The sequence below is a fragment of the Brassica rapa genome, chromosome A06, assembly GCF_000309985.2.
Source record: "Brassica rapa cultivar Chiifu-401-42 chromosome A06, CAAS_Brap_v3.01, whole genome shotgun sequence".
In the NCBI taxonomy this organism is placed as follows: Eukaryota; Viridiplantae; Streptophyta; class Magnoliopsida; order Brassicales; family Brassicaceae; genus Brassica; species Brassica rapa.
Window position 1 is genome coordinate 1,249,368 of NC_024800.2, and position 23,822 is coordinate 1,273,189.

The window sequence follows — 23,822 nt, forward strand, 5'->3', positions numbered from 1 at the left end:
CCCCAAATACAAATAATTTAGTAATTTGATTCGCGATGAGTCAACTTGTAAAAAATATCTAAAATACGTTTTTATCTAATGGGCCACATAGCAAAGCGGGGTGGGTCCGTACGGTGGTTTCTGCACATGGTCTTTTGCTTGACTCTTGCCTTTATCTTTTGTTTAATAAAGGCAGAGTTGCTGAGAATAAACGCAACTCCGAATAAGAAAGTCATCAAGAAGAAAAACTCAGAGTGCTCTCTCTCATCTCTCTCTCCATTTGTCGTCACAGATTCAACTCGTGGGCCAACAAATGGGCTTTCTTTCTCTCTGTAGTCAATGATATATATTTAGATTCTTCTTCTGGTCTTTGACTTGTGTAGGTGTGATTAAGACTCGGATTTGTACAAAAACGTGTCAAACAAAGCTTATCTAATCAAAGCCACAGAGAGAGATATAGAGAGTAGAGAAGCATTTGAGAAGGGTTTCAAAGCGGCGCATATTAAGGAGAAGAAGAGAGAAGATCAGAATCTATCTATCATCATCATGTCAACTGAAAACATTCAACATTCTTCCCTCCCTTCTCAAAGGTATCACCTTTTCGCTTTCTTTCTCATCTCTGCTTCTTATATTCTCTGAATGCTCTTTGATCATTTGCTCTCTTTCGATCTTCATTTATTTATTTATTTGAATTCTGAATTTTATATGCCGTGTAGTCAATTTTCCAGTAACACAATCGAATGTATTTTCATTACACTAGTGTCTTTTGGTCGGATGAACAATAGATTTGAGATCTGTTCAGTTGTGTTTTTGTCTGATTCGGATGTCTTCTGTCTCATGCCGAATCTTTTGATCTCTATTTGTTTCGATCTCTTTGGTCTTTTTTTTTTTTTGAAACACTTTGGTCTTTATATGAATTATTTTTTAAAAGTAAATATTATTATCGTTAACCAAAAAAAAAAGTAAATATTATTATTATTATTGTGTGTTCTTTTAACACAATTATTGTATTTTTTCTAAGTTTCATTTATTACATTGAATCAGGCTTTTGGGCAAAGTGGCATTGATAACCGGCGGAGCCACAGGGATAGGCGAAAGCATCGCTCGTCTCTTCCACAAGCACGGTGCCAAAGTCTGCATCGTCGACGTTCAAGACGATCTCGGAGACAAAGTACTCAAAACTCTGTTAGCCAACTCGGAGGATGATGAGTCAGCTTGTTTCATCCACGGTGACGTCACACAAGAAGACGACATCAGCAACGCTGTTGACTTCGCCGTCAAACGTTTCGGGACCCTCGACATACTCATCAACAACGCAGGAGTAAGCGGAGCACCCTGTCCCGACATCCGCAACAACAGTTTAACCGAGTTCGAAACCGTCTTCAACGTCAACGTGAAAGGAGCTTTCCTGGGGATGAAACACGCGGCGCGTGTGATGATCCCCGCCAAGAAAGGCTCCATAGTGTCTTTATGCAGCGTCGGCGGCGTTGTCGGAGGCGTTGGTCCGCACGCTTACGTGGGCTCCAAGCACGCGGTTCTAGGTTTGACTAGGAGCGTTGCGGCGGAGCTAGGACAGCACGGGATACGCGTGAACTGCGTTTCGCCTTACGCGGTTGCGACTAACCTCGCGCTGGCTCATTTGCCTGAGGACGAGAGGAATGAAGGCGTGGTAGCTGGTTTTAGGAGTTTCGCGGCTGCGAACGCGAATCTGAAAGGTGTTGAGTTGACGGTTGATGACGTGGCGAACGCGGTTTTGTTTCTTGCGAGTGATGAGTCGCGGTACGTGAGTGGTGATAATCTGATGGTTGATGGTGGGTTTACTTGCACTAACCACTCCTTTAAAGTTTTTAGGTGATCGTTTATTTTTAATGTGCTGATGAATGTTGTGTTAGTGTCAGTGTGTGACGAATAATTTAGCTGTGGAGCTTATTGTTGTGATTTTGATTTTCTCTTTGTGATTGCATTTGTAGAGAGTTTTTACAAAATCATGGAAGAATGTTATTTGCTTTTAGAATAATTAATGCTCTTTACTAAATTTTTGATTTATTTGAACATTAAGTGAATTCAAACATACAATTAGACTTTTGGTTGACTTAAATATGTTAATACTCAATTTCTCATAAAAATGTTCATTTTTAATGGAGGACATTGGGAATGTCCCATAAACAATTTCTCATAAAATCTTCAAGACTATAATTATAGTTTTGAATATCTTGATAATTTAAAATTTAAATATAACTAATATTTTAAAACATATATAATATTTTGAATATTCATTCAGCTTCTATTCCATTTTGATTTTGATTCAAATAACATATTATACATCAAATTAAATCCCTTAATTTGGCTCAGCTCTTTTGGTTCCGATGATATGTCCTAACCTACATAGAAGTACTTATAGGATTACAAAGATTTTTCACTGTACAAAATTACAACTGCAGCACATACAAAGACTCTTATTACTCGAGAACAATTCATTAAAAAACAAGTCTATATATATTTCAGACGTAACAAACCTTATAAAACCCCAAAACACAATATTTTAAAAAAAACAATGATAACTATATGCTATAAGCTGTGTATATATGTGTGCTGAAAAATTCAGACCAAAGGAAAAAAACAAAGAAATCACTCTGCTCTTACATCGGTCCTTACAGAAGTTTGTCCCTGGCTTGGTGGTTTCTGATGCCGTTCGCTTTGGCTTTGCCGCTGAGTCACATACGCAACAACCGCTCTATACATACCAGAACACGAATACGCAACCTCAGACATCGCCTGAAACAGCTCGGGAAGACGAGTTCTAAGACTAGCAATAGACTTCTCTCTAACTTGTTGGCTTTGTCTCTGGTAAGCTTCTTCCTCTTCCTCCAACCTCTTCTTAATCTGCTCCACATTGAACTGCCTCACGACAACTTCATCCTTATGCTCGTTATCCCCTTCAGACCCCTCCGCGTTCATATCCTCAGGCCCTCTCTTCTGCATGTACTTATGGTACCAATCCTCAAACTGCCTGATCTTCCTCCCCAGCTCCTTCCTCGTCTCTTCACACCTATCCCTCAGCTTCATCTCCTCCTCTTGCTGCTGCATGATCGTGCTCACAACCGCCGCGAAGTTGATGATCGCCGTCCTCGCCATCTCGTCGGGGATCTTATCTAAACGGTCGTACCAAACGTGTAATAGCTTCTGTATCGCGGGGTTTGGGACACGTGGCGGAGATGATACTTTCTCCTTGAGCGTGCTCTCTATAGGGATGAGGTTCAGCTTCAGCCACCCGCCGAGTGATTTTATATACATCTTTTGATTATCTATCATCCTGCAAAACTGCGTGTGCCACTCTTGGACCACGGCCAGGAGCTGGATGGTTCGCTCGTGGTGGTGATCGTTTGTTTCTTTAACCGCTTGCGATATGTCTAGCGATCTCAAAACTTTGGAGATCTCGGCTTGTCTCTGGTGGTGCATTTGCATCATCTCCCACATCTTACCCATTCTGTAACAATTAAAAAAAAATTCAGAATCGTATCGTTTAAAAGATCACAAGAACATAAAAGGAATATGATTATAACTTACGCCTCGACGAGGTGGAGGAGCTTGACGTAGAGCTGTTCGTCACGGAGACGGTTGATCTCTGAGACTGTGGAGTCCATGGACTGCATGTCGACTATGTATCGTGTGTGCAGCTGGCTAACTGCTGCTTTGGCTCTCTCTAGTGAATCTGAGTGGCCACCTCGCTTCTTTACCCGGTTTAAGTGAGCGACCTTTCTTTGGTACTCGATCTTCATGAGCTCACCAGACTAAAAATACAACAAAAGTTTATTCCTAAGTCAGACTTCCAATGTACACAACAGGGCTGGGATTTGAACCGATTTGTTTGGTTCAGTTCGGTAGATTAAACAAAATCCGGTTATAGGTTCGGTTTCGGCGATCGAACTAACCGGTTTTCCATGTTTTAAAAATTCTAACTAAACCATACAATCCCGAATTAACCTAATTTAACATCAAAACTTTAACCAAAACTAAACCGAAACCGACAACTTCGGTTAGTTTTGGTAGAATTTTCATTAACCGAACCGAAACTATTTTCTGTTTGGTCAATTCGGCATGATATTGTGCTAACCGAACTAACCGAAAACCAAATAACCAGAACCAAACTAACCGAACCAGCAGGCCTTAACACATGCATCATCTTTGCTAAGCTAAGAGACTACTAAAGAGGGACTAAACATAGCTGCAAGAATCTTTCCTCAAGAGACAAACACAAGCAATAAAAGGAGAGATGTTTGATATGTTTTTACCTTAACTTCGTCGTAGAGCTTCTTCTCCCATGCTAGCAACTTGTCAAGAACAGTAGCATGAGTTTCATTCTCTTCAGAATCAAAATCATCTTTCCCAACATCAGCATTTGGTAATCCTCTAAACGATCTGTTCCATGTAATAACACGCATCACTCTAGCTGAGTGATCAATGTGACCTACAAAAACAAAAACACATCATCTTTAGCTAATGATAGAATCTTACTGGAGGATAGAGATCACTAACTATACCTCTGTTATCAGCAAAGTTAGAGTGGTAATGGAGCCTGGTGGCTTCAAGCATCTTGGAAACCTCATGAGCACTTTCAGAAGCTTTCAAGAAATTATCATCAAGCTCATTGAATACATTCCCCAAGTTCGTCGCCGTCGCCGGAAACCTCCCTCCTCCTCTCCTCTCTCCGCCGATTGGTTTCTTCATCCCTCTAAAGTTAGCAACTTTTTCAAGCTCAACACTCGGTTCCTCCACTCTCTTCGGCCTTTCCTCAACCACCACGGGAGGTTTCCGTTCAACCACCGGCTCATCCTCCTCCTCCTCCTCCTCATCCTCTAATTCATCATCTTCATCCGTGGACGGTGAAGCTGGCTGAGGAGGAGCAGGTTTGGCCTGCGGAGGAGGAGGAGTGTCTTCTAAGGTGGTTCCAGGTATGTTCTCACTAGCGAAGAAGTAATCATACACCAAGTGCTCTTGCTGCTGATGCTGACGTGGCGGTGGAACCTGCCTTTGATTCGCCGCCATGGATTGAGGCAGAGGAGGAGGAGGAGCTTCTTGGTTATGGTGGTGGTGGCGATCGTCATCAATCATCGGCCTACCTCTACTGCTGCCACCGCGGCTCTTCGACTTCCTAACCAACCGGTCGTGATTCTCCACCTCGGAGTCATCGTCGCCGTCGTCGTCCTCCTCAATTATAGTCCCGCTGAGTCCACTCCCCGGCGGACCACCGGATCTACCGTTCATCTCCGGCATGGTGGCGGCCCTCTGGAGAGGGAGCGGCGGCGGCGGAGGCGGCGGTGGGAGGGTATCCGGCATCGGCTGAGAGATATCGGCGGCGGAGGAGGAGGAAGCGGCGGAGTTAGAAATCACGGCGGCGGAGGAAGGCGGAGGAGGAGATACGGCGGCGGGGAGGGAGGAGGAAGCTGCGGCGGCGGCGGCGGAGGAGGAAGAGTGGTGATTGGAGACGAGAAACTCGCCGTGAGCGTAGTCGGAGAGAGCGGCGCCGGTGTTCTTGAGAGCCATGGCGTAAGCGGAGTGCGCGGCGGCGAAGGCGTTACGGGCGACGACGGCGTCTTTCATGAACTGTTTGCGCTCTTTGCAGCGAGTAACGGCTTCTTCGTTCTCGATCTTGGATTGAGCACAACCCATGTCTTCTTCTTCTTCCTTCTCTCTCTCTCACCAGTTACAGTTTCGGATCGATCTAATCTAATCACAGGACAAAAGAGATATGAGAGAACAAAAAGTTGAAACTCGTGGGGAGCTTTCGAGTTAAGTTTTGTAAGAATATAATTGAGGAAGGTTATACGACGTCGGTTTAGTGGTTAGAAAAGGCAATTTTTGCTTTTCTTTTTCCATTTTTCTTTCCCTTGAGATTTCCATTTGTCGTTCGGCTACTCTTGGTAATGACGTGGACAAAGTTAAAGGTGAAGAACGAATATAACGTTTTCACTTTTAAAATTGTTTTCTTTTTTGCATTTTTTAATTTGGAGGATTCAAGTAGCCTAAGCTAAACTAATCTCTAGGATTTATGGAAGAGTCCAATATTTTTGCTATTAATCTAACTTTGCTACAATTCAAAATCTGATTACTAACGACAAAATTTATTTTTAAATACACTAAACATAGGTTAAATATAGAAAAGGCTATTGTGAATTTCATGAAAGCTGTTTTAATTTTTGCTATTAATCTAAACGTTTCCACTACTCAAAATCGTGGAAGTTGTTTTGTTTTCTAGGTGTGTAAATTACTAAATTTCATGGAAGATAAGCAGAATTAAATAAGCAAAGGTGGTCTATAATTAAATTGTCGGAGAAGATGCTTTTCATGGGACCCATGGGAACAGTTTAGGTTCATTTTCTGTAGATCCCGGCTTTGGCTTCACCACCCTTGTTCGCTGTCGTCTACTTGTCAAGCATACGAAGAAGCTTTATGCTTAATATTCAATCGATAAAACTAGTACAATGCTTGTCACGAAAACAAAAGTCTAATCATATTCGTTCTATTTTAAAATGTATAATGTTTTGACTAAAATATACAATAGTTAAAAATACAAACTATTTTCTTCAAAAAATTATAAAAATTAAATACTGAAGTATACTATTTTTCAATAAAATTAAAACAACTTGGAAATGTCAAAATAATTTACAGAAACACCAAATATTTTACATTTTGATATTTGATTCTCAGTATGTTCTATTAGTCTCCACTTTTTTTTGGTGAAAAGATACAACTAATATACTATTTCAAGCTAACAGCGATATATACTTACATAATTAATAAAATGAATTCTAATTAGCTAATTACAATTATAAAAACCTTATCTCCGGCGAAGAGCTGCAAGCCGAGCCACTACATCATCATAATCCAAGAGCTTAGGTCTCTGAAAGGACGACGTTCTCTCGTTCTTTCTTGTTGAAGAAGCTTCCTTTTCGCTGCCTTGTGGCTTAAGTAACTTAGAGTTTTCTTGATCGATACTCTTCTTCTTCTCTAACTTCTCCTCTTGTGCTTTCTCATCGTTTCCAGCTCCTGGTTTCGTTTCTGAAGGAGAGATTATTCCGTAAGGCAGAATCTTCTTCTTCTTCTTCTTTTCAGTGCCTCTTCTTGGAGAACCGAAACTTGAGCTTGAACTCGAACTTAAACTACGGTTTGACAATGAATCTCTTGTCCAAGCCTGTGAAAGAACCGACTCATTCTCACTTTGATCATTAACAATACTTTTCTTTCTCTCAATATTCGGATCATCAGCTCCTGTCTCGACCTTATCCTCAATCTACACATGTTTTCCAGACATAAGAACAACAAAGGCTGAGAGTTTGGTAAGTATACAAACTTACTTGCAGAGCTGAAGTTTGTCTAAGCAGCAACAGGTTCAAAGCTGTAGGATCCCAATCAATAGAAAACTCTTTTGCAATGTCTTTCACTGTCTGAATCTTGAGCTCACGTGATGGTCTTCTTCTCAGTTCAGTTTTCTCAACGAGCTACAAGGTTTCAAGAAAGAGAATATAATGTCAATACGTGCAAGAAGAAAACCTTAGATTGTTAAGTTTAATAATAAACCAACTTCATAATTGACAGAAGAAGCAATGAAACTCCCAAATCTACGCGTAAACACGGCCCTGAGATCCTTAAGTTCAGGAACATCAGGAACCCATGCAGCTGCATATATCAAAGAGGAAACTGCTTCTCTGCATTCTTCAGGACATTCCCTAAAAGGAAACCAAAAACATAAGTTAGTAAATATTGAGAGCTTTTGGAGTGAAAAGATTAGATTAAAAATTTAAAAGGGAAAAAAAGTTAAGAACCTTTTCTTCAGCATAAGAGAGAGATTTTCTGAGATACAATCGCAGAATTGCTCAAGGATGTCATAACACGATATAATTCTAAGCTCTTCAAGTAACACTTCTGCCTTGGATAACAAGTAATTAACAGATTAAAACCCCTCAATAACAGAGGAAGCTTAGGGTTATGATTATAGAAAGAAGGGTAAGTGAGTTCTTACTCTTCTATATGCATCATAATCAAGGCCATTCTTGAGAAATTCCACAATGTCCATTTTCAGAAACTTAATCATTGCAATCCTTCTTTTCCTTACTATTTCTAGCCGAATCTTCATGTAACTTGTTGCAGATTTGCTACATTTCATTTCAACAACAATAGTTAATAAAAATACCTCAACACTCATTCGACAAAGAACAAAGAAAGCTAACCATTTCTTGTAGAATTTGGGTTTGAAACACCTAAGAAAGATTTTCATTTTTTCGATTCTTGAGGCAGAAAAAAGGTAAAAATTCAATGCTTTATATGCAAATCCGAAAGTATCAACCGGTGGATTAGTGACTAGAGTCGAAGTAATTCCCAGAATCAGAATATAACAAAAGCTATGAAGCAAAGAAACGAACCAAAAAGTTTCTTCTGAAGAGACTAAAGAGAAAAGATTATCTATTGTCCAAAAGAAGAATGACTTTTCTTGAAATGCCTTTCTTTTTGGTCTCTTATTTATTCTATGTAGCTTAGTGAGCAAGTTCAATAAATTATCCAGAGCTACTTGGCTTACAAGCACTTAAGCAGTAAACTTCCAAGAAACATCGTTGTTGGCTCTTATCTTATCTTTCTTGGTGTATTAAAAGGTAGTTAAACAAAGAAATGTCCTAAGATTCAGTTCTATAGTCAAACTAAAAGTGTTTTATTAGGACTTATGTTAAATAAGTACCCCACATGTAATGGTTGGACCACATGAGACATCATAGTAAGCATCATGGCACATACTAAGTCAAGAATATTAAACGAAGTCCATAACTTCATGGGAAGTAAAGTAAACCAACTTAAGAAGAGGGAAATGCTAAGGACTTTTGTGTGTTCTAGCTCTTTATAGATTTTTTTTTTGATCAAGTTCAATACATTAAGCATAGTGACTCGGTTCACATGTTAATTGTTTTATTTGTAACTTGGGTCAAAGCTAAATATACATTATACATGATGGTATTTTATTTGAAAGATAATAGAAAATAGGATACTATGCAAAAACAAAAACCATACACGAAAGACCAAACCCCAAAACAAACATTATTTCTCTTCTCGCAGTTGCGTCTAATTCTCGTACAACTTTTCTTTGGCCATTTTCTCTTGCTTGTAACTTTGATGATTTAGTTTTTTTCCCCTCCAAGAGTTTATTATTATCAAAAAACGAAGAAAGAAACGAAACGAAACGAAACAAACAAAGAAGTTTGGAGAAACCTGAAAAGCCACCATGGAATGAACAAAGGTTTTGGAAACAAGAAAATAGAATTTGAGCCTTTTTTTTCTTCAACGACCAGAGAGACTAATCTGTTGACAGTTTTTTTCAACAGACTCTTTGATAGCATCAACCACCAGCTGTGTCTTCCGGCTAATGTTTGGCCAAAACCCGTCAGGCTCCGCACCTTTGTTCTTGATCTCTCCAACCAACCTAGCAAATTCTCTCACCATGCACGCCTCTTGCGGGATCTCTGTCTTAACCGAGTGTTCGGTCGGGCGACTAACCCATGGATCATTGAACCCAGATTTCAAACAAGTGGTGAACGTCGCATGGGTCTCCTCAAATGGGATAACAAAGTCTTGAACACAAAGTGTGCCGTTTGTTCCAACGGCAGTTATCTCCATCCCTACGTTTGCCAAAAAGGAGCAGTATATGCTTGCGGTTCGTCCGTCTTCCCAGCTCAGAGACGCTCCACACGAGAGAATCACTCCTGCCTCGTTCAGGACAGTCCCTGGAGAGGCTGCTACGATTTTGGGAAGCTCGAAGTTGTTGGCGAAAAGCGCTGCTCGGATTGCGTACCATCCGAGGTCTCCGAGCGCACCGAGACCATCAAGATTCGGTTTCACACGGATGTCGTTTTTAAGAAAGTCTTCATCCACAGCTAATGAGAAGCAACTATGTATCTGCAGTGCATGTCCAATAAGGAAGACTTTCAAGAGAAGAAGCAACCACATAAGTTATGTTGTTTGCTTAGGAATCTGAGAAGCAAAGTAGAGTAACGTATTATTGTTTGACATTTTACACTAGCCAGAAACTAATCATCGAAACGGGATCTTCTATTTCTATATGAAGCAAACTGTATGCCTTTGAGTGGACGTAGATTTAGTTTAAAACTTTTAAATATTGTTTTCCTTATATATTTTTTTTGTGAAACTGATTTTCTTAAATTATTTTTCTTAAATTATAACCTACCAAATTTCATTCATTTGCAAAATGATTTTAAAACTTCTAAATATGTATCTCCATTTTTAAAAGTCTTTTTTATAATTTTATTAAATCATTTAAAATATTTTTATATTTTTTAAAGAACGATTTCTTCTTACATAATAAGAATTTATTTAAATTTTTTTTTACTTCTTATCTTAAAATTTAGAAATATTATATGAAAAGTAGATTATATGTTTTGAAATAAAATAGGAAACACAGATAAAACTAGTTTTTTAAAACGGAAATCAAATTCCTAAAATCTTGATTTGATGATTAGTGAGGTTTTTCGTAAAATAGAAAAACCCAAAACATCTACTATGTATATATATCATGAGAACAAGAGCTTTTGTATCTGACAATCAAACGAATAGCGGAATAGTATTTTGATGGAGTACTAACGTTTTTGAGCTGACCAAAACGGTCTGAATCGAAGAGGAACTCCTTAAGCTTAGCCGTTCTAGGATGATGAGCCCACATGGTACCATCCATCATCTGAACACCGTTCTTTTCACAAGCCGCGACAATCTTATCGAACTCAGCTACGTTCATAGCCACGGGCTTCTCCAGAAGGATGTGCTTTCCACTCTCGGCAGCACGTACAGCCCACTCGACATGGAGGCTAGTGGGAAGAGGAATGTAAAGAGCATCAACCTCTGGATCTTCAAGAATCGATTCGTAGGAACCGTGGATCTTCACAGATTGTTTGTAGCCATTGGCGGTAGCAAACGTTTTGGCTTTCTCTAAAGAGCGGCTTGCAACGGCTGCGATAGTGGCGTTTGGAGCGAGGTCGATGGCACGGGAGACTGTTCTAGCGATTTCTGCGCATCCCATTACTCCAATTCGGATTGGCGTATCGGTGACGGTGGCCATAGTCTACGGCGAGAGAGAGATGAGAGAGCAAGAGATCCAGGAGGAAAGACAAGACATGTGAGGAGCTTTAAGTCAACAATGATACTTGAGACACCTCGAGACGCAGACCTAATAAAAAACTGGAGTTGGTACGTTTGGTGGGAAATAAGATATAGCAGTTTTTTTAGAAAAGTATCGTTTTCAAAGGAGTCACTTGCCTACCACCGAGCCTGGGCAGTGGGCAAATTATCAGGACCCAAAGTTCTGAACCGGATCTGATCCAAATTTTAAATCGAATCCGATCCAACATAAATTTTCGAAAACGGTACATGGTTTCCCATATTTGAAGAATCTGAACCGAAACCAAACCAAATATTACGAGTATCAAAATATCCAAACTATAAATATTATATATATAAATATTAGTTGTATTAGTACTTATAATAATTCAAACATTAGAATTATAGTTAAACATTTATATATATATACAATTAATTATTTTTGGATATTTTTGGACACATTTAGATATTAAAAACAGATTTAAACCGTGTATTTCAGATAGAATATGTTATTTTTCTATACATTTAGATTATAATAAATCAATCCGAACTGAAACCAAATTTATTGGTTCATTTTGATACATCCGAAAATATCCGGATCCGACAAGTACCGAACTGAAACCGATCCAAAATTTAGAATTACCTGATTGGTACCAATTTTCCTATATTGGAATTATCCGATATCCTATATATCAGACCCGAACACGATCCGATACCCAAATGTGCAAGCCTGTCACCGACAATTGTTAAGAACAAAACAATTGAACGAAACATATAAATGGTGTAAGATTTGGAATTTGACAAATTTACACCATTACTCATAATGCGACCACATAACTTCACAATGATAATCTGTCTGGCTCTCTTGATAATTGAAATCATTGATGAATATATTTTTACAAAAGAGAGCTAAATGAAGAATCTAATAGAAGAAAAGAAAACTAACATACACAATTTAGGAAAGAAACGATAAACCGGACAAGGTGGTCATTGCCATCAATTGAAAATTCTCGGCCGGTTAATCTTTCCAATTGAAGATTCCGCGGAAGAAGACCACCGTAGAATAGTAAGGCAGATACAGAGGCCACTGGTTTAGCTGCCAACGAAATGACTAGCTTCAATGTTGAACTTAGCAATGGTACAATCACCTAAACGGGACAGAAAATTAAAAGTTCATTAAAAAAACTTGATCAAAGCTAGTCTCAAGCACAAAAGAAGTTCTTTTTGAATGATTATGTCATTAATCTCCTATGCATGTCAAAGTATTTGAACGTTAACAAGTTGATATAATGGAACGTAAGTGGTTACGTGGAGTCTTGAACCAATGTTCTTTGTTGAATATGTAATTCTTTGAAGAAAACAAACAAAGAGAAGAAAGTTACCATGAACGAAGAGCAATATGGATTAATGTTTTCTTCAACAGAGAATGGTTTTATGACTTCACTTAGCGATTTCTAGCGAGCTTTTAGTATGATAACTTGGAAATAATCGATTTGCGTAAACTTATAGATGTAGTCACGAAGATGTGTTAAAAGGGAAACAAGATGGAACGAAAAAAGGAAAACTGACAAACATATATATGGAAAATAAGCATTTAATTGATACTTGGAAGAAAAACCACATTAATGGAATAAGAATGTTCCCCAAGCATTCGCATCTACTCCCTTTCTTGAAAACCTAAGATTCAAACCACAGGCTTTCTTGATAGATCGACTATACTACCACAAATAAAAAAATGTGTTTTAATCTGAACCAAATGCAATTATGTGCCCAATTATTTTCTTAAAACAAAGTAACAGTTATGGTAGAAGAAAAAACAAGAGTTCGCCCTAAAGCTCGAAAGCTCTCGGACCCGAGAATCGAGGTACACTTGCAGCCGCCACATCTCGACGTTGGTGAGCCCTCTGGCCGCCGGCGTCGAGCCTTCTTCTACAGCTATGTTCGTCTTCCGCTCCTCCTATTCTTCATCTCCATTGCGTTCGTGAGTTCGCCGATCTGGTTCTCCGCCTTTGTCAACCTCTCTGCTCACGCCAGTGTATCTCTTCGGAGAAAGCTTGCTGTTGTGAGCCGAAGCTCTCGTCTGTCTCTTTACGGATCTAGTACTACTAGACCGAACATTTTCTGGGGGGTTCCCCAAACCGTTGAGTTTCTCGCCGGTTACAGTCGCTGTTCTTCATCAATGTCGCTTTCCTGCTACGTCTATCTATCTTGCGACGAATATCCATCCCGTTCTGGGGTCGACGCCTGTCATCCAAATGGAACTGCGCCTCACCAGCCAGATCCGTCACCATCTCCGCCGCCTGCTTCCCCTGTCCTCTCGCCGAAGCTTCCCTTCCTCCACCGTGCTTTCTCCGTCGTACTCGCAATATCCCGACAAGGTCATGTTTCTATTTCTCTTGGGCTGGGTCTTCATGTATTGAAATTGGGCTTGGTGAGTCCAGTGGTGCTTAACTATTATTTGTCCAGCCTAATGATTATTTGCCTAAAGAATTTTGGTGGTGTCACTGAAATCTTTACCAAAGCCGTTCTACATACATCTTATCTCTCTTGTGCGAAGAGTTTATCAGGATCACCTTCATCAACATTCACCTCTTTCTCTTTGGAGAAGAGAACTATTTTATCCACTATCTCCTTTTTAAGGAGTGTTTCCCTTCCAAACGTTAAATGGAAGTGTCCACCCATATCTATAACCGTCTTGCTATCTTGCGTAGCGGTCTGTTCGGGGCCTGAAGATGCAGCGGACTTCGTTTCGATGATATTCCGAGGTGCGGATTGGGTGTTAACGTCACAATATAAGGTGACTAGTTCTCTGCTGTGCAACCATGTCGTAAAAGCTACATTGACGCATTCAAGCATCGTCTTGAGTTCGCTGTCATCTTCTTCTTTTGAAGACTTATCCATTTTATGTTATGCTGTTCTAGTTTATCTTTTTAATCAAAGAGGATGGATAATTCCCTTTATCTGTTGTAGGCAAACAAGTTAAAGTTAAGAAAGAAATTTGTGTTAAAAAAAAAATAAAGTAACAGTTTTTTTTTAGTATAAGAACATCTTATTTGTTGCTATTTTAGATGAACAAAAAGTTTAAAAGATTCTTTCTAGATCAATGCAAGTCTTTGTTCAATTATTTTTTTAGTATAAGAATATCAAAGAATTTAAGTTATTATAATGCGTTTTGAATTTTCTAAATTCTAAAAAGTATAGCAGTGAAAGAAACATTTGGATTAGTTTTAGAAAAGGGCCCAACATAAACGAAGCCTCACAGGCCTTTAGATCCATCAAAAGCCTTAATGGGCCTTTCGATCCAACCGAAACAGAAGAAAACCCTAGCTGCTCTATATAAATTTTGGTGGACTCCCGTCACATTCGTCCCTCGACGCCGAAACTCAAGTTTGTTTCAATGGTGATTTTCGATTCTCATGCCTCAATCTCTTACTACCTTGACGCGCCTTCTCTCATCTTTCTGTTTGCCTGATTTTGTTGATTGCAGACGAAGGGAACAGGGAGTTTCGGAAAGAGGAGGAACAAGAGTCACACTCTCTGTGTCAGATGTGGCCGCCGCAGTTTCCACATCCAGAAGAGCCGTTGCTCCGCCTGCGCTTACCCCGCCGCTCGCAAGAGGACCTGTATGCTCCCCTCTCTCTCATTTCTCTCAGTTATTCTTGATCCATTTCGATTGAAAAATGGATCCTTTTTTTGTTTGGATTCGTGTTTGAATTAATCTTCATTTTAATTAGTATAAGGCTCATATCTCATTAATTCTCAGACAGAACTGGTGTTTCTTCGACTAAGCTTTGGTTAGGATTATAAATCTGCGGTAATAATCCGACAGCAGTAGAAAAGATAGATGCTTTAGTCTGTCATGTATTTTTTGAATCATTCTTACACTTTAATTAGTGTTGCAAATCTAATTTATTATCAGACAGAGCTGGTGTTTCTTCAATTAGGCATTAGTACAAAAGACATCTACTTAAGTCTCTTTATGTTCGGCTTCTTTATTTCATTTTTTATTTCTTTAGTTACAATGATGTATTTTTTGAATTTGAGTAACCATCAGTTCTGATTGATGTGTGTATTCATTGTTGATTAGACAACTGGAGTGTGAAGGCAATCCGTAGAAAGACAACCGGAACAGGAAGGATGAGGTATCTTCGCAATGTGCCTCGCAGGTTCAAGACTGGTTTCAGAGAGGGTATGTTTTAGCGTTTTCTTTTTTTACCGTTCGCCAGATTGAATCTTGTGTGTTTTTGTAATCTAAACTATTGCAACCTTTTCTCTTGCTTAGGTACCGAAGCTAAGCCAAGGAACAAGGCAGCGGCTTCTTCAGCTTAAACTTTAGTTTTTGTGCTTCTGAGTTTGTTCGCAGGATTACTATTATTGGTCATTTGATTAGTAATATCTTTTCGTTGTGTTGTGTACTTTTTTTTTTTTATAAAAGTTTTGAACTTGGATGAGATTTCTTTTGCCTTTGCAATTTGCAAGTCTATTGTTCCATTATGTATTTCGTGTTAGACCATGCATCAATGTTCGATAGTCTTTTATCAACTGTGTCCATAACTGTCCAGCTGCGTGCAGTTGTTATTCGGTTGTTTTGGCAATTTGATCTTGTTCGTTTTATTTAGTACGGTAAAATCATACCTTCAAATTAAAGTGTGCACTGTTATTATATGGTCAATGAATCTAATTAGTATAAAAGTTAAATTCGGTTGTGCAGAAGTCACAAAAAATGCGATTGTGTAGAAGTTGTGTATACAAAAAAAAAAACAAAAATTGTGTAGAAGGGATTGCAATCAAGGACTATATTTCGAATATTTTCCTACTACAATTCACTTTGTTCTAATCCGATTTATTGGTGCTCGCTGTTACTGTTGAAGATATTGTAGTGCTACTTTACAGTTTGTTTATATCATATCATAACTCGAATTGAAAACATTATTATAAGGTGATATTTATACATATTTGTTAAGATAATTATTTGAAAACAGAAGTTCAATGTATTGCTGGTTTCTAAATGTCGAGCATTTTCGGGTGGTTGGTAAGGTTTGGTAACACATTTTCAAACGCAGTTGCGCACTCTAAACCTTTTTTTTTTGTATAGAGTGAAGATCTTCTCTAAAGAGATGCTAATCTGAAATGTTATTTAGTAGTGATCACTGATGATGGTTTGGCCTATAACCTTATTTATAAAATAATTATATTTTTATTGTACTAATTAAATCTCATATCGTTCATTTTAAAAAAGTAGCTCTAGTTAAGACGAGCTAAGACCATCATTAACGCAAGTTTTAATGACGCCTCTTAAGGCAATTTTTTTTTAAAAAATAATAAAAAAAAAAGGAAAGCATAGACTCGCCTCTTCCGTAAGGCGTAGAAGGCCCGCCTCTTCGTTGCCACGCGTCAAGCGTAGAGACACTCTCTCTTCGGTTACGAACGCTTTCGTTCTCTCTTGTTTCCTCTGGAATCTCTCGTCAGCTTCCCAGCATCAGATGAATCGTCTTCTCTCTTCCTCACTTTTGATTGATAATACTCATGATTGGAAGTACAAGCAGAGAGGCCCTTTGGGTATTGTATGTTTCAATTGAATCAATGCTCTCTCTGATGTTTTCCTTGAATCAATAGAGAGGAGGAGGGAAGGATAATGCAGAAGAAGAGAAGCAGAGCACGGAGCGAAGATCCTTCTTCTTCCGAGAGTATGTACTCTCTTCTCTGTTTGATAATACTTTCTCTTTTGTTTCCCGATAAAATCTAGGGCTTTGTTGAATTGCTCCGTTTGTAAGTGAAAGATCATACTCAGTTTTTAATTGGTAGTTTTGAGTCGGTTGAAAGGTCGAAACTTTTACTTAGTGTTGAATCGTTGTGTTTGTGGATGACATGATTTTTTAGATTGAGACTGTATGTTCAAGTTTGTGTCTTTATGAATGGGCAGGCGAAGAAAAAGTTAAGAGGCATAGAGGAACATAGAAAGAAGATGAGAGGAGAAGTGAGAAGAAGGAAAATAAATCTCACAAGCACCACTGATCAAGTTCGTGTATAGTATTTCTTCAATCGTTTCCTAGTATCTGACCTGATATGCGATAGCAATAGCATGTGATGGCTAGAACCTTTGGTTATTTGTTACAGTCCGGTTAAAATTTGATGTCTTTTTACTGCTTCATCTTGTTTGAGTATCTTGATTTGATGCAAACAGCTAAGCATTGTCAATGTCGATAAGTTAAGAATGCTTGATGGACTGATGGGGTTTGTCTTTGTGTTCTAGTTCTGATATGTAGACAGGGTTTTGTTTTGGTGTGTAGTGAGCTAGAGAGCCAAAAAACGATGTCGTTTACAGGAACGCAGCAGAAATGCAGGGCGTGCGAGAAGACAATGTACGCTATGGAGCTTCTCTCAGCTGATGGTGTCCCTTTTCAGAAGTCTTGATTCAAGTGTTCTCGCTGCAAATCCACCCTTCAAGCTACACAATTGAGGTATGTTCTTAAGCAGCGTGATAGGTAATTATCTAGTGTTACATGAGAGTGGAGCTTTAATAACATAGCAATGGTGGTAGTTTGAACTCTTTGTGCATCGGAACTTAGACAGTGTGTAGGTCTTGTTGAATTGTTCTTTGGTGAATTGCAAAACTTTGAAGTTAGGTGATATGGATAGCCTTTGTACGTTGAGTTAGAGAAAGGTTGTATTATCAGAAACTTGTATAAATGATATGGATAATAAAAGTGTATTCACAAGATCAAATGTTCTTTTTCTAGTTCTTTCTTCCTTCTCAAATTCTTTCAACTTTTTTTTAAGAATCTTTACTTAAGAAACTTGCAATGGAGGACACAAATTTTTGTATCTCTTAACTAAAGTTCTTAACACAGATTTATTATTAAACAAATGATTAAGAGTCTTTAATGGACTCTAGGGATAAAGATGCTCTAATAGTCAATGCCTTAAAAGTCTTAAACAGCTGAAAAGTGAAAGCGATAGCAATCGTCGGACCCATTAGACCGTTTGGTATGATCATTACTTTCTTAAGTTGGTTTTCTTTATAGAAAGATTAATTAATAGGGTCAGTTGTGGAAATAAAAAAGATATTTAAAAATAGTGTCCTTTTCTTTGCCGTAGTTTAGTTTCGCCTTGTGTCTGAATCACACACGAAACACCAGAGAGACAGGAGAGAAAGAAAGAAAGAAAGAAACAGAGACAGTTTCTTGGCCGGAAAATTTTAAATTAATACTTCCACCAATGTCGTCTCGCCGGAGAGTTCTTCTGAAAGTCATCATCCTCGGAGATAGCGGGTCATTTTTCTCATCATCTCTTCGATTTCTATTTGATGTGATTTATTTCTCCGTTGATAAGAGATTTGTTTGATGTTTTTTTTTGTTCAGGGTTGGGAAGACATCGTTGATGAATCAGTATGTTTCTGAAACACAGATCTAAATATTTGATATTAATCATGTTTTGATTTTTAAAATGAAATTCAGTTTTGGTTTGATTGAATCAACGTTAGGTTTGTGAATCGCAAATTTAGCAATCAGTATAAAGCGACGATTGGAGCAGATTTCTTGACTAAAGAGGTTCAGATTGATGACAGGATCTTCACTTTACAGGTTTCATCTTTTTACTTTTGTCTGAATGAATTAAACATTATTAATATATTTTTTACTTTATATTTATTATTCTTGGAATATTCTTATTGGATCTCCCTAACTTACTGTGACTTTTTTTAATGTTTTGAACTGTTGAGTTTATTTATTAAATGCTTTTGAAGTAGTAACATTTTGTTTCACCTCTTGCATTACAATGTGTTCTGTTGTCGAGTTGTAAGACTATAATAAAGTTCTGTTCATAATACAGATATGGGATACGGCTGGGCAAGAAAGGTTCCAAAGTTTGGGAGTTGCCTTTTACAGAGGAGCTGATTGTTGTGTTCTTGTAAACGATGTCAATGTTATGAAATCTTTTGAGAATCTTAATAACTGGAGGGAAGAGTTCTTGATTCAGGTCTCTTAACTAACTCCATCTACCCATATCATCATTTGGATAGCATTCAGTGGTGCCATTATAAGTTCAAATGTTACATCGTCTTCATGCTGTGTCATTGTTTAGGCTAGTCCATCAGATCCTGAGAACTTCCCGTTTGTTGTGTTGGGGAACAAGACCGATGTTGATGGTGGCAAGAGCCGAGTGGTGAGACGCCTTCTTTCTTCTTTGTCCTTTTGTTTCACTGCTATAGTGCTCAAGTCTCTCATATATCTCATATTGTGTCAGGTTTCTGAGAAGAAAGCAAAGGCATGGTGTGCATCTAAAGGAAACATTCCTTACTTTGAGACATCTGCCAAAGAAGGATTCAATGTTGATGCAGCATTTGAATGCATTACCAAAAACGCATTCAAGAATGAACCTGAAGAAGAACCGTAAGTAACCAACTAGTTTCTGCAAACACATCTATCAACTTTGTATTCTTATAGTCTTGTCTTGATCAATTCCTCTGTAGTTACATGCCTGACACTATTGATGTTGCTGGAGGTCAGCAACAAAGATCAACAGGTTGTGAATGCTAATCAACCAAAACGTTGAGAGGGTACTAATATTTTGATTTCTATGGCGAATTTTATTTTGTACCACACAATATCAAGTGTAATGTCATTTCATTGAAACGAATTGTTTTCCAATTCCACACAGTATAAAAAAAACATGTAATGTGACATTGTGATCTCTCTCTCTCTCTGTCTCTTCTTATGTCTACATATCCTCAAAACTTGACTACAATTCATCCTTAGCAGAACCACCTCTTGGTTTCAACTCTTCGTTGATGAACACAGCCATGTCCTTGGCGCTCAATTTAGTTGATATCTTCAACTGCAAAATCATACATGTTATGATCAAACCAAGAGTAATGAAGTCGAAATGGGACTGAGCTAGTTATCAAAAAGGTTTATTATTACCGGTTTCTCCTTTTCACCGGATTTGTAGAGCAATATTGTTGGATAATCATTAACCTGTCATAAGAAAATATCAATAAGATTGGCTCATGTTTTAGGAATGGCCAGTCTTTGTAACAGGTAAGATTTGACTCACCTGTAGTTTAGCATGCTCATTTGTAGACGCATCAATTCTTGCAAAAACAAGATTTTCAAAGCCTTTGAAGTGCTTTGCTAACTTCACAACCTGTTTGCTCATTGCCTCGCAGTTCACACACCATGGCGTGTGCACCTGTTTCCAGTTTCCCCCAACAAGATCCATGAGTTTTTATGTCGGTTTCAGTTAATATAAGAGAGGTCTTTTTGGGTCTACTTACCTCAAGAAGAACATTCTCTTGACTGTTCAATACCAACTCATCAAAAGTCTTTCCTACCACAGTCACTATGCTCGCATTTTCCTGCAATTTTCATCGGGTTAGATGGGCTTGGCTCGTATATGGTCTAAAAATATATCCATCAAAGAGGAGTATAATTTCCATTACTCACATTATCTGGAACTGGCTCTGACCTATAGTACTGCGGAATGGTTCCATCAGCAAGTCCTGAACAAAAATCCTAATTTACAAATCCAATACAGATCACTTGAATTAGTTACTATACTGAACACTTGAAAATGAGAAGACATAGAAAGAATAAAGAAAAAAATTGTACTTCTATATTGGTTGGTGAGGGATCTGACTCGAGCAAATACTTGGAGTTGAGTTTGTTATCGAAAGCAGCAACCTGTTTAAGAAAACAATAGATTAATCCCACAGTGGCTTGTAGCTTTCTTATCAGTAGATCACAAAGTGTCAATCACGCAGAACAAGTATAAGAAACTTACAACAGTTTTGTTCGCATGCTCTATTCCGAACAAGGTCAAGAATGGCATGGCAAGGTTCTCATTTGTTATATCAATATATATAAACATAAGCTGCAAGGAAAATAACAAATATACGTTAAGAGAGAAGCTAAAGAACTAAATCAATCTGGTCTTTAAGACTCAGCATCAGAAATACCTTCGATTTAAACCTTCTTGCAAAATTTTCAAGAGGCTGAGCCATATTCTGAAAGTCATCAGCCTTGGCAAAGATCATAACCTAACCAAGGAAGAAAAGAGAAAAACAGAACTACGATTAGAACATATCTGCAAGCTTACCAAACTGGTAAGAGGTATCAACTGAAATGACAAAAACTTCTAACCTGAAGCTTAACAGGACTAGAGTAAACCCAAGCAGTATTGCTTTCACTCAATTTTGTAATCAAGGGAAACTTGTTCTTGCTTAGAAACTCCAATATATTCTCCATTTTGTAAGATCCAGCTACATGAACCACATAAGACTTGTCATCATCAACAGCAAAAAAAATCCTAACGAAAGATCAACTATACAGACTCGTGTAACTACTAACTACCACTTCTTCATGATATAAAAAGATTTCACAGTCAGACATCTTACCATATGAAGTGTACCTTTCAGCTTCAGTTTTAACCATACCAATAAACACATCACTGGTTTTGATCTCAGGAAACAGAAGTTTCGCAACTTCGCTATCACTTGTTTCTACAAACTGGATTTCATCGTCTGATTTTGCAGCTTTAACAAATTCGTTATATTCAGAACCCTAAGCAAACAACAAAATATCAACAAATTAGATTCCAAAACAAGCCTGCATATTTTGCAGTATAATGATTTCAATCTACAGTTTCCATACCTCAAACTTGTTGAAGAGACCAACAACGAAAGTATGATACTTTTTCAGAAATCTCTGAGCTTCATCAACTGTATTAACTGTAACGATGGGTGCACCAGTCTTCTTCTGCACCCAGATGACTATCTCCTCTCTGAACAATAACAACACAAATCTCTCAGAGACACCATTAAATTCAAACATCATATCAAAAAATACCACAAAACCCCTTTTATTAATCCCTCAGTAATACACCATTAAACATCATATCAAAAAATGCCACAAAACCTCTTTTAAACTCTCAAAAATACCATTTAACACCATATCAAAAATACCACAAAACCACTTATATAAAAGGTTAGGGACGTGCCAATCCAATTATCACCAATTAGTTTTAATTGTAAAACTAAGAAATTTATCATGGTATCAGAGCACAAACACACCTTGCCCAACTGAACAGAATTCGATCCGGCCTATTTTTGATAGGCCTGATCGCTCTTAAACCGACATTTATACCAACTTAAACGAATTGGTGATAAATGGATTGGCTCTAACCACATATATATTACTTAATGTCCAATTGAAATTCCGGACTTGAGATACTTTATCTCTAATAAATACCATTAAACATCATATAAAAATACCACAAAACCACTTCTAATCTCTCAAAACTACAATTAAACATCATATATCAAAAGTAACACTTCACAAACAAACAAACAAACAAACAAAGCCAAACTTGAAAGAAGCCAAACTTACGCTGAGAATCCACCGGTGTAAGCCTTAGAAGTCCCGTTAACGAAGAGAAGAAGCGTAGGGAACCCCTTGATCTCCATCTCCGACGCGACCTTCCCATACCTATCCCCGTCGATCTTCGCCATCACAACCGGACTCCCGATCTCCTTCAACGCCGTCGCGGCCTCCGAGAACTTCGGCATCAGATCCGCGCTCCGCGCGCACCAAGGCGCGTAGCCTAGAACCATCACGAACTCGTTCCCGCCGACCACTCGCCTCGCGTTGTCGCCGCTGAGCTCCAGCACGATCCTCTGCGCCCTGCTCACGGTCTCGGCTTCCGATTGTTGGTGGTGAAGAGGAAGATCTTGCTGTAGCTGCTCGTCTACCGCGAGGAGCTGTTCGAGATCGTCGGATTCTTCGTCGGATCCGGGGTGGTTAGATGATGAGTAGGCGGCGGAGGTGAGGAGTAAGAGGAGGATGAAGGTGAGGAGAGAGGATTGGGGTTTGGGATTGATCGACATTGTTGTTGTTCGTCGGAGTGAGATTGATCGGAGTAGTCAAATGAGAAAGAAGAAAGACTACAAATCTCACCGGCATTTACGGCGGGAGGTATGAGAGTCCATGGACGTGTGTTACTTGGGCCTTGAATTTTCTTAATGGGCTTTTTGTTACCAACGGCCACACACCGACACTTTTACGAGGATGGATGGATGCTCATCAATTTTATTTATTTTGTCTAAGATCGGTAATTTATTTTTAATCTGTGTCTGCTTTGTAATTATTATTTAAATATTTGGTGTCTGAATATTGAATAAAATTTATACTTTAACTGGATATCTGATTTTTTTCTTTAGATATATATGTAATATTTATTATAAACAAAAATTATTATTTTAATTTTAATAAAAATTTAATGATGTAGAATATTTTAAAACTTCTACAAATATAATAGTTTATTTAATTTTAAAGTTAAAATTAGGATTATTTTCAAATCGAATTTAAAATGAATAAACTGAGTGAATTAAGTTTTATGAATACTTTTCTCACAACAAGTTTAGCTAATCCCAAATTTTTATTCACATGTACAGCGGTATGTACTTGTAATTAATTATGCACCTCATAACCTCGCCATCGTTATCCATTGAAGGCCGAAGACAGAAGGACATGGAAACACGTAAGAGAGAGACGCATATTACTCAAAAAGAGTCATTACACCTTTAAAATAAATTATTCTCTTACTGTCTTTTCTTCTTTTAACCTGCCGAAAATATCAGCTTTGTCGCCTTTTTTAAACAGCTTCGTCATTTTCAACTTTTTGACTAAATTAAAAAC

The 23,822-nt window shown here is 38.2% G+C and overlaps 7 protein-coding genes and 2 long non-coding RNA genes across 10 annotated transcripts; 4 read left to right on the forward strand and 5 right to left on the reverse strand.

The window, feature by feature from the left end:
- The first annotated feature begins 35 nt into the window (after positions 1 to 35).
- LOC103871215 (xanthoxin dehydrogenase) lies at positions 36 to 2,014 on the forward strand. The gene is made up of 4 exons (XM_033272794.1): positions 36 to 47; positions 172 to 280; positions 374 to 569; positions 1,024 to 2,014. The coding sequence occupies exons 1-4, from the start codon at positions 36 to 38 to the stop codon at positions 1,832 to 1,834; spliced, it is 1,128 nt and encodes a 375-aa protein (XP_033128685.1). The 3' UTR covers positions 1,835 to 2,014.
- Positions 2,015 to 2,377: 363 nt separating this feature from the next.
- LOC103871216 (protein ALTERED PHOSPHATE STARVATION RESPONSE 1) lies at positions 2,378 to 5,808 on the reverse strand. Its single transcript, XM_009149444.3, has 4 exons — positions 4,521 to 5,808; positions 4,272 to 4,447; positions 3,547 to 3,770; positions 2,378 to 3,466 (listed from the first exon to the last, which is right to left on the reverse strand). The coding sequence occupies exons 1-4, from the start codon at positions 5,647 to 5,649 to the stop codon at positions 2,608 to 2,610; spliced, it is 2,388 nt and encodes a 795-aa protein (XP_009147692.2). The 5' UTR covers positions 5,650 to 5,808; the 3' UTR covers positions 2,378 to 2,607.
- Positions 5,809 to 6,608: 800 nt separating this feature from the next.
- On the reverse strand, positions 6,609 to 8,856 carry LOC103871220. Its single transcript, XM_033273378.1, has 6 exons — positions 8,208 to 8,856; positions 8,000 to 8,132; positions 7,803 to 7,906; positions 7,562 to 7,706; positions 7,335 to 7,478; positions 6,609 to 7,270 (listed from the first exon to the last, which is right to left on the reverse strand). The coding sequence occupies exons 1-6, from the start codon at positions 8,252 to 8,254 to the stop codon at positions 6,818 to 6,820; spliced, it is 1,026 nt and encodes a 341-aa protein (XP_033129269.1). The 5' UTR covers positions 8,255 to 8,856; the 3' UTR covers positions 6,609 to 6,817.
- A 155-nt stretch (positions 8,857 to 9,011) lies between these two features.
- LOC103871218 (uncharacterized oxidoreductase At4g09670-like) lies at positions 9,012 to 11,327 on the reverse strand. The gene is made up of 2 exons (XM_009149447.3): positions 10,622 to 11,327; positions 9,012 to 9,918 (listed from the first exon to the last, which is right to left on the reverse strand). The coding sequence occupies exons 1-2, from the start codon at positions 11,090 to 11,092 to the stop codon at positions 9,304 to 9,306; spliced, it is 1,086 nt and encodes a 361-aa protein (XP_009147695.1). The 5' UTR covers positions 11,093 to 11,327; the 3' UTR covers positions 9,012 to 9,303.
- A 648-nt stretch (positions 11,328 to 11,975) lies between these two features.
- Positions 11,976 to 13,092, reverse strand: LOC103871217. Its single transcript, XR_633511.2, has 2 exons — positions 12,513 to 13,092; positions 11,976 to 12,278 (listed from the first exon to the last, which is right to left on the reverse strand). It is a non-coding gene; the product is annotated as an uncharacterized LOC103871217 (long non-coding RNA).
- A 1,345-nt stretch (positions 13,093 to 14,437) lies between these two features.
- On the forward strand, positions 14,438 to 15,668 carry LOC103871221 (60S ribosomal protein L37-2). The gene is made up of 4 exons (XM_009149449.3): positions 14,438 to 14,530; positions 14,618 to 14,753; positions 15,218 to 15,319; positions 15,413 to 15,668. Exons 1-4 carry the CDS (start codon positions 14,528 to 14,530, stop codon positions 15,457 to 15,459), a joined length of 288 nt encoding a protein of 95 aa, XP_009147697.1. The 5' UTR covers positions 14,438 to 14,527; the 3' UTR covers positions 15,460 to 15,668.
- Positions 15,669 to 16,474: 806 nt separating this feature from the next.
- LOC108868822 lies at positions 16,475 to 17,889 on the forward strand. 2 transcript variants are annotated; one of them, XR_001955010.2, is made up of 3 exons: positions 16,475 to 16,817; positions 17,054 to 17,149; positions 17,421 to 17,889. It is a non-coding gene; the product is annotated as an uncharacterized LOC108868822 (long non-coding RNA). The 2 variants fall into 2 exon arrangements; XR_004448582.1 differs by having other exon boundaries at positions 17,054 to 17,889.
- Positions 17,890 to 18,228: 339 nt separating this feature from the next.
- Positions 18,229 to 19,822, forward strand: LOC103871223 (ras-related protein RABG3d). The gene is made up of 7 exons (XM_009149451.2): positions 18,229 to 18,401; positions 18,492 to 18,518; positions 18,614 to 18,713; positions 18,961 to 19,107; positions 19,213 to 19,293; positions 19,375 to 19,520; positions 19,601 to 19,822. The coding sequence occupies exons 1-7, from the start codon at positions 18,349 to 18,351 to the stop codon at positions 19,665 to 19,667; spliced, it is 621 nt and encodes a 206-aa protein (XP_009147699.1). The 5' UTR covers positions 18,229 to 18,348; the 3' UTR covers positions 19,668 to 19,822.
- LOC103871222 (protein disulfide isomerase-like 1-5) lies at positions 19,736 to 23,080 on the reverse strand. Its single transcript, XM_009149450.3, has 12 exons — positions 22,515 to 23,080; positions 21,780 to 21,909; positions 21,524 to 21,689; positions 21,270 to 21,388; positions 21,086 to 21,166; positions 20,911 to 21,000; positions 20,739 to 20,810; positions 20,574 to 20,642; positions 20,405 to 20,485; positions 20,185 to 20,319; positions 20,052 to 20,105; positions 19,736 to 19,965 (listed from the first exon to the last, which is right to left on the reverse strand). Exons 1-12 carry the CDS (start codon positions 23,009 to 23,011, stop codon positions 19,870 to 19,872), a joined length of 1,590 nt encoding a protein of 529 aa, XP_009147698.1. The 5' UTR covers positions 23,012 to 23,080; the 3' UTR covers positions 19,736 to 19,869.
- Positions 23,081 to 23,822: the final 742 nt, after the last annotated feature.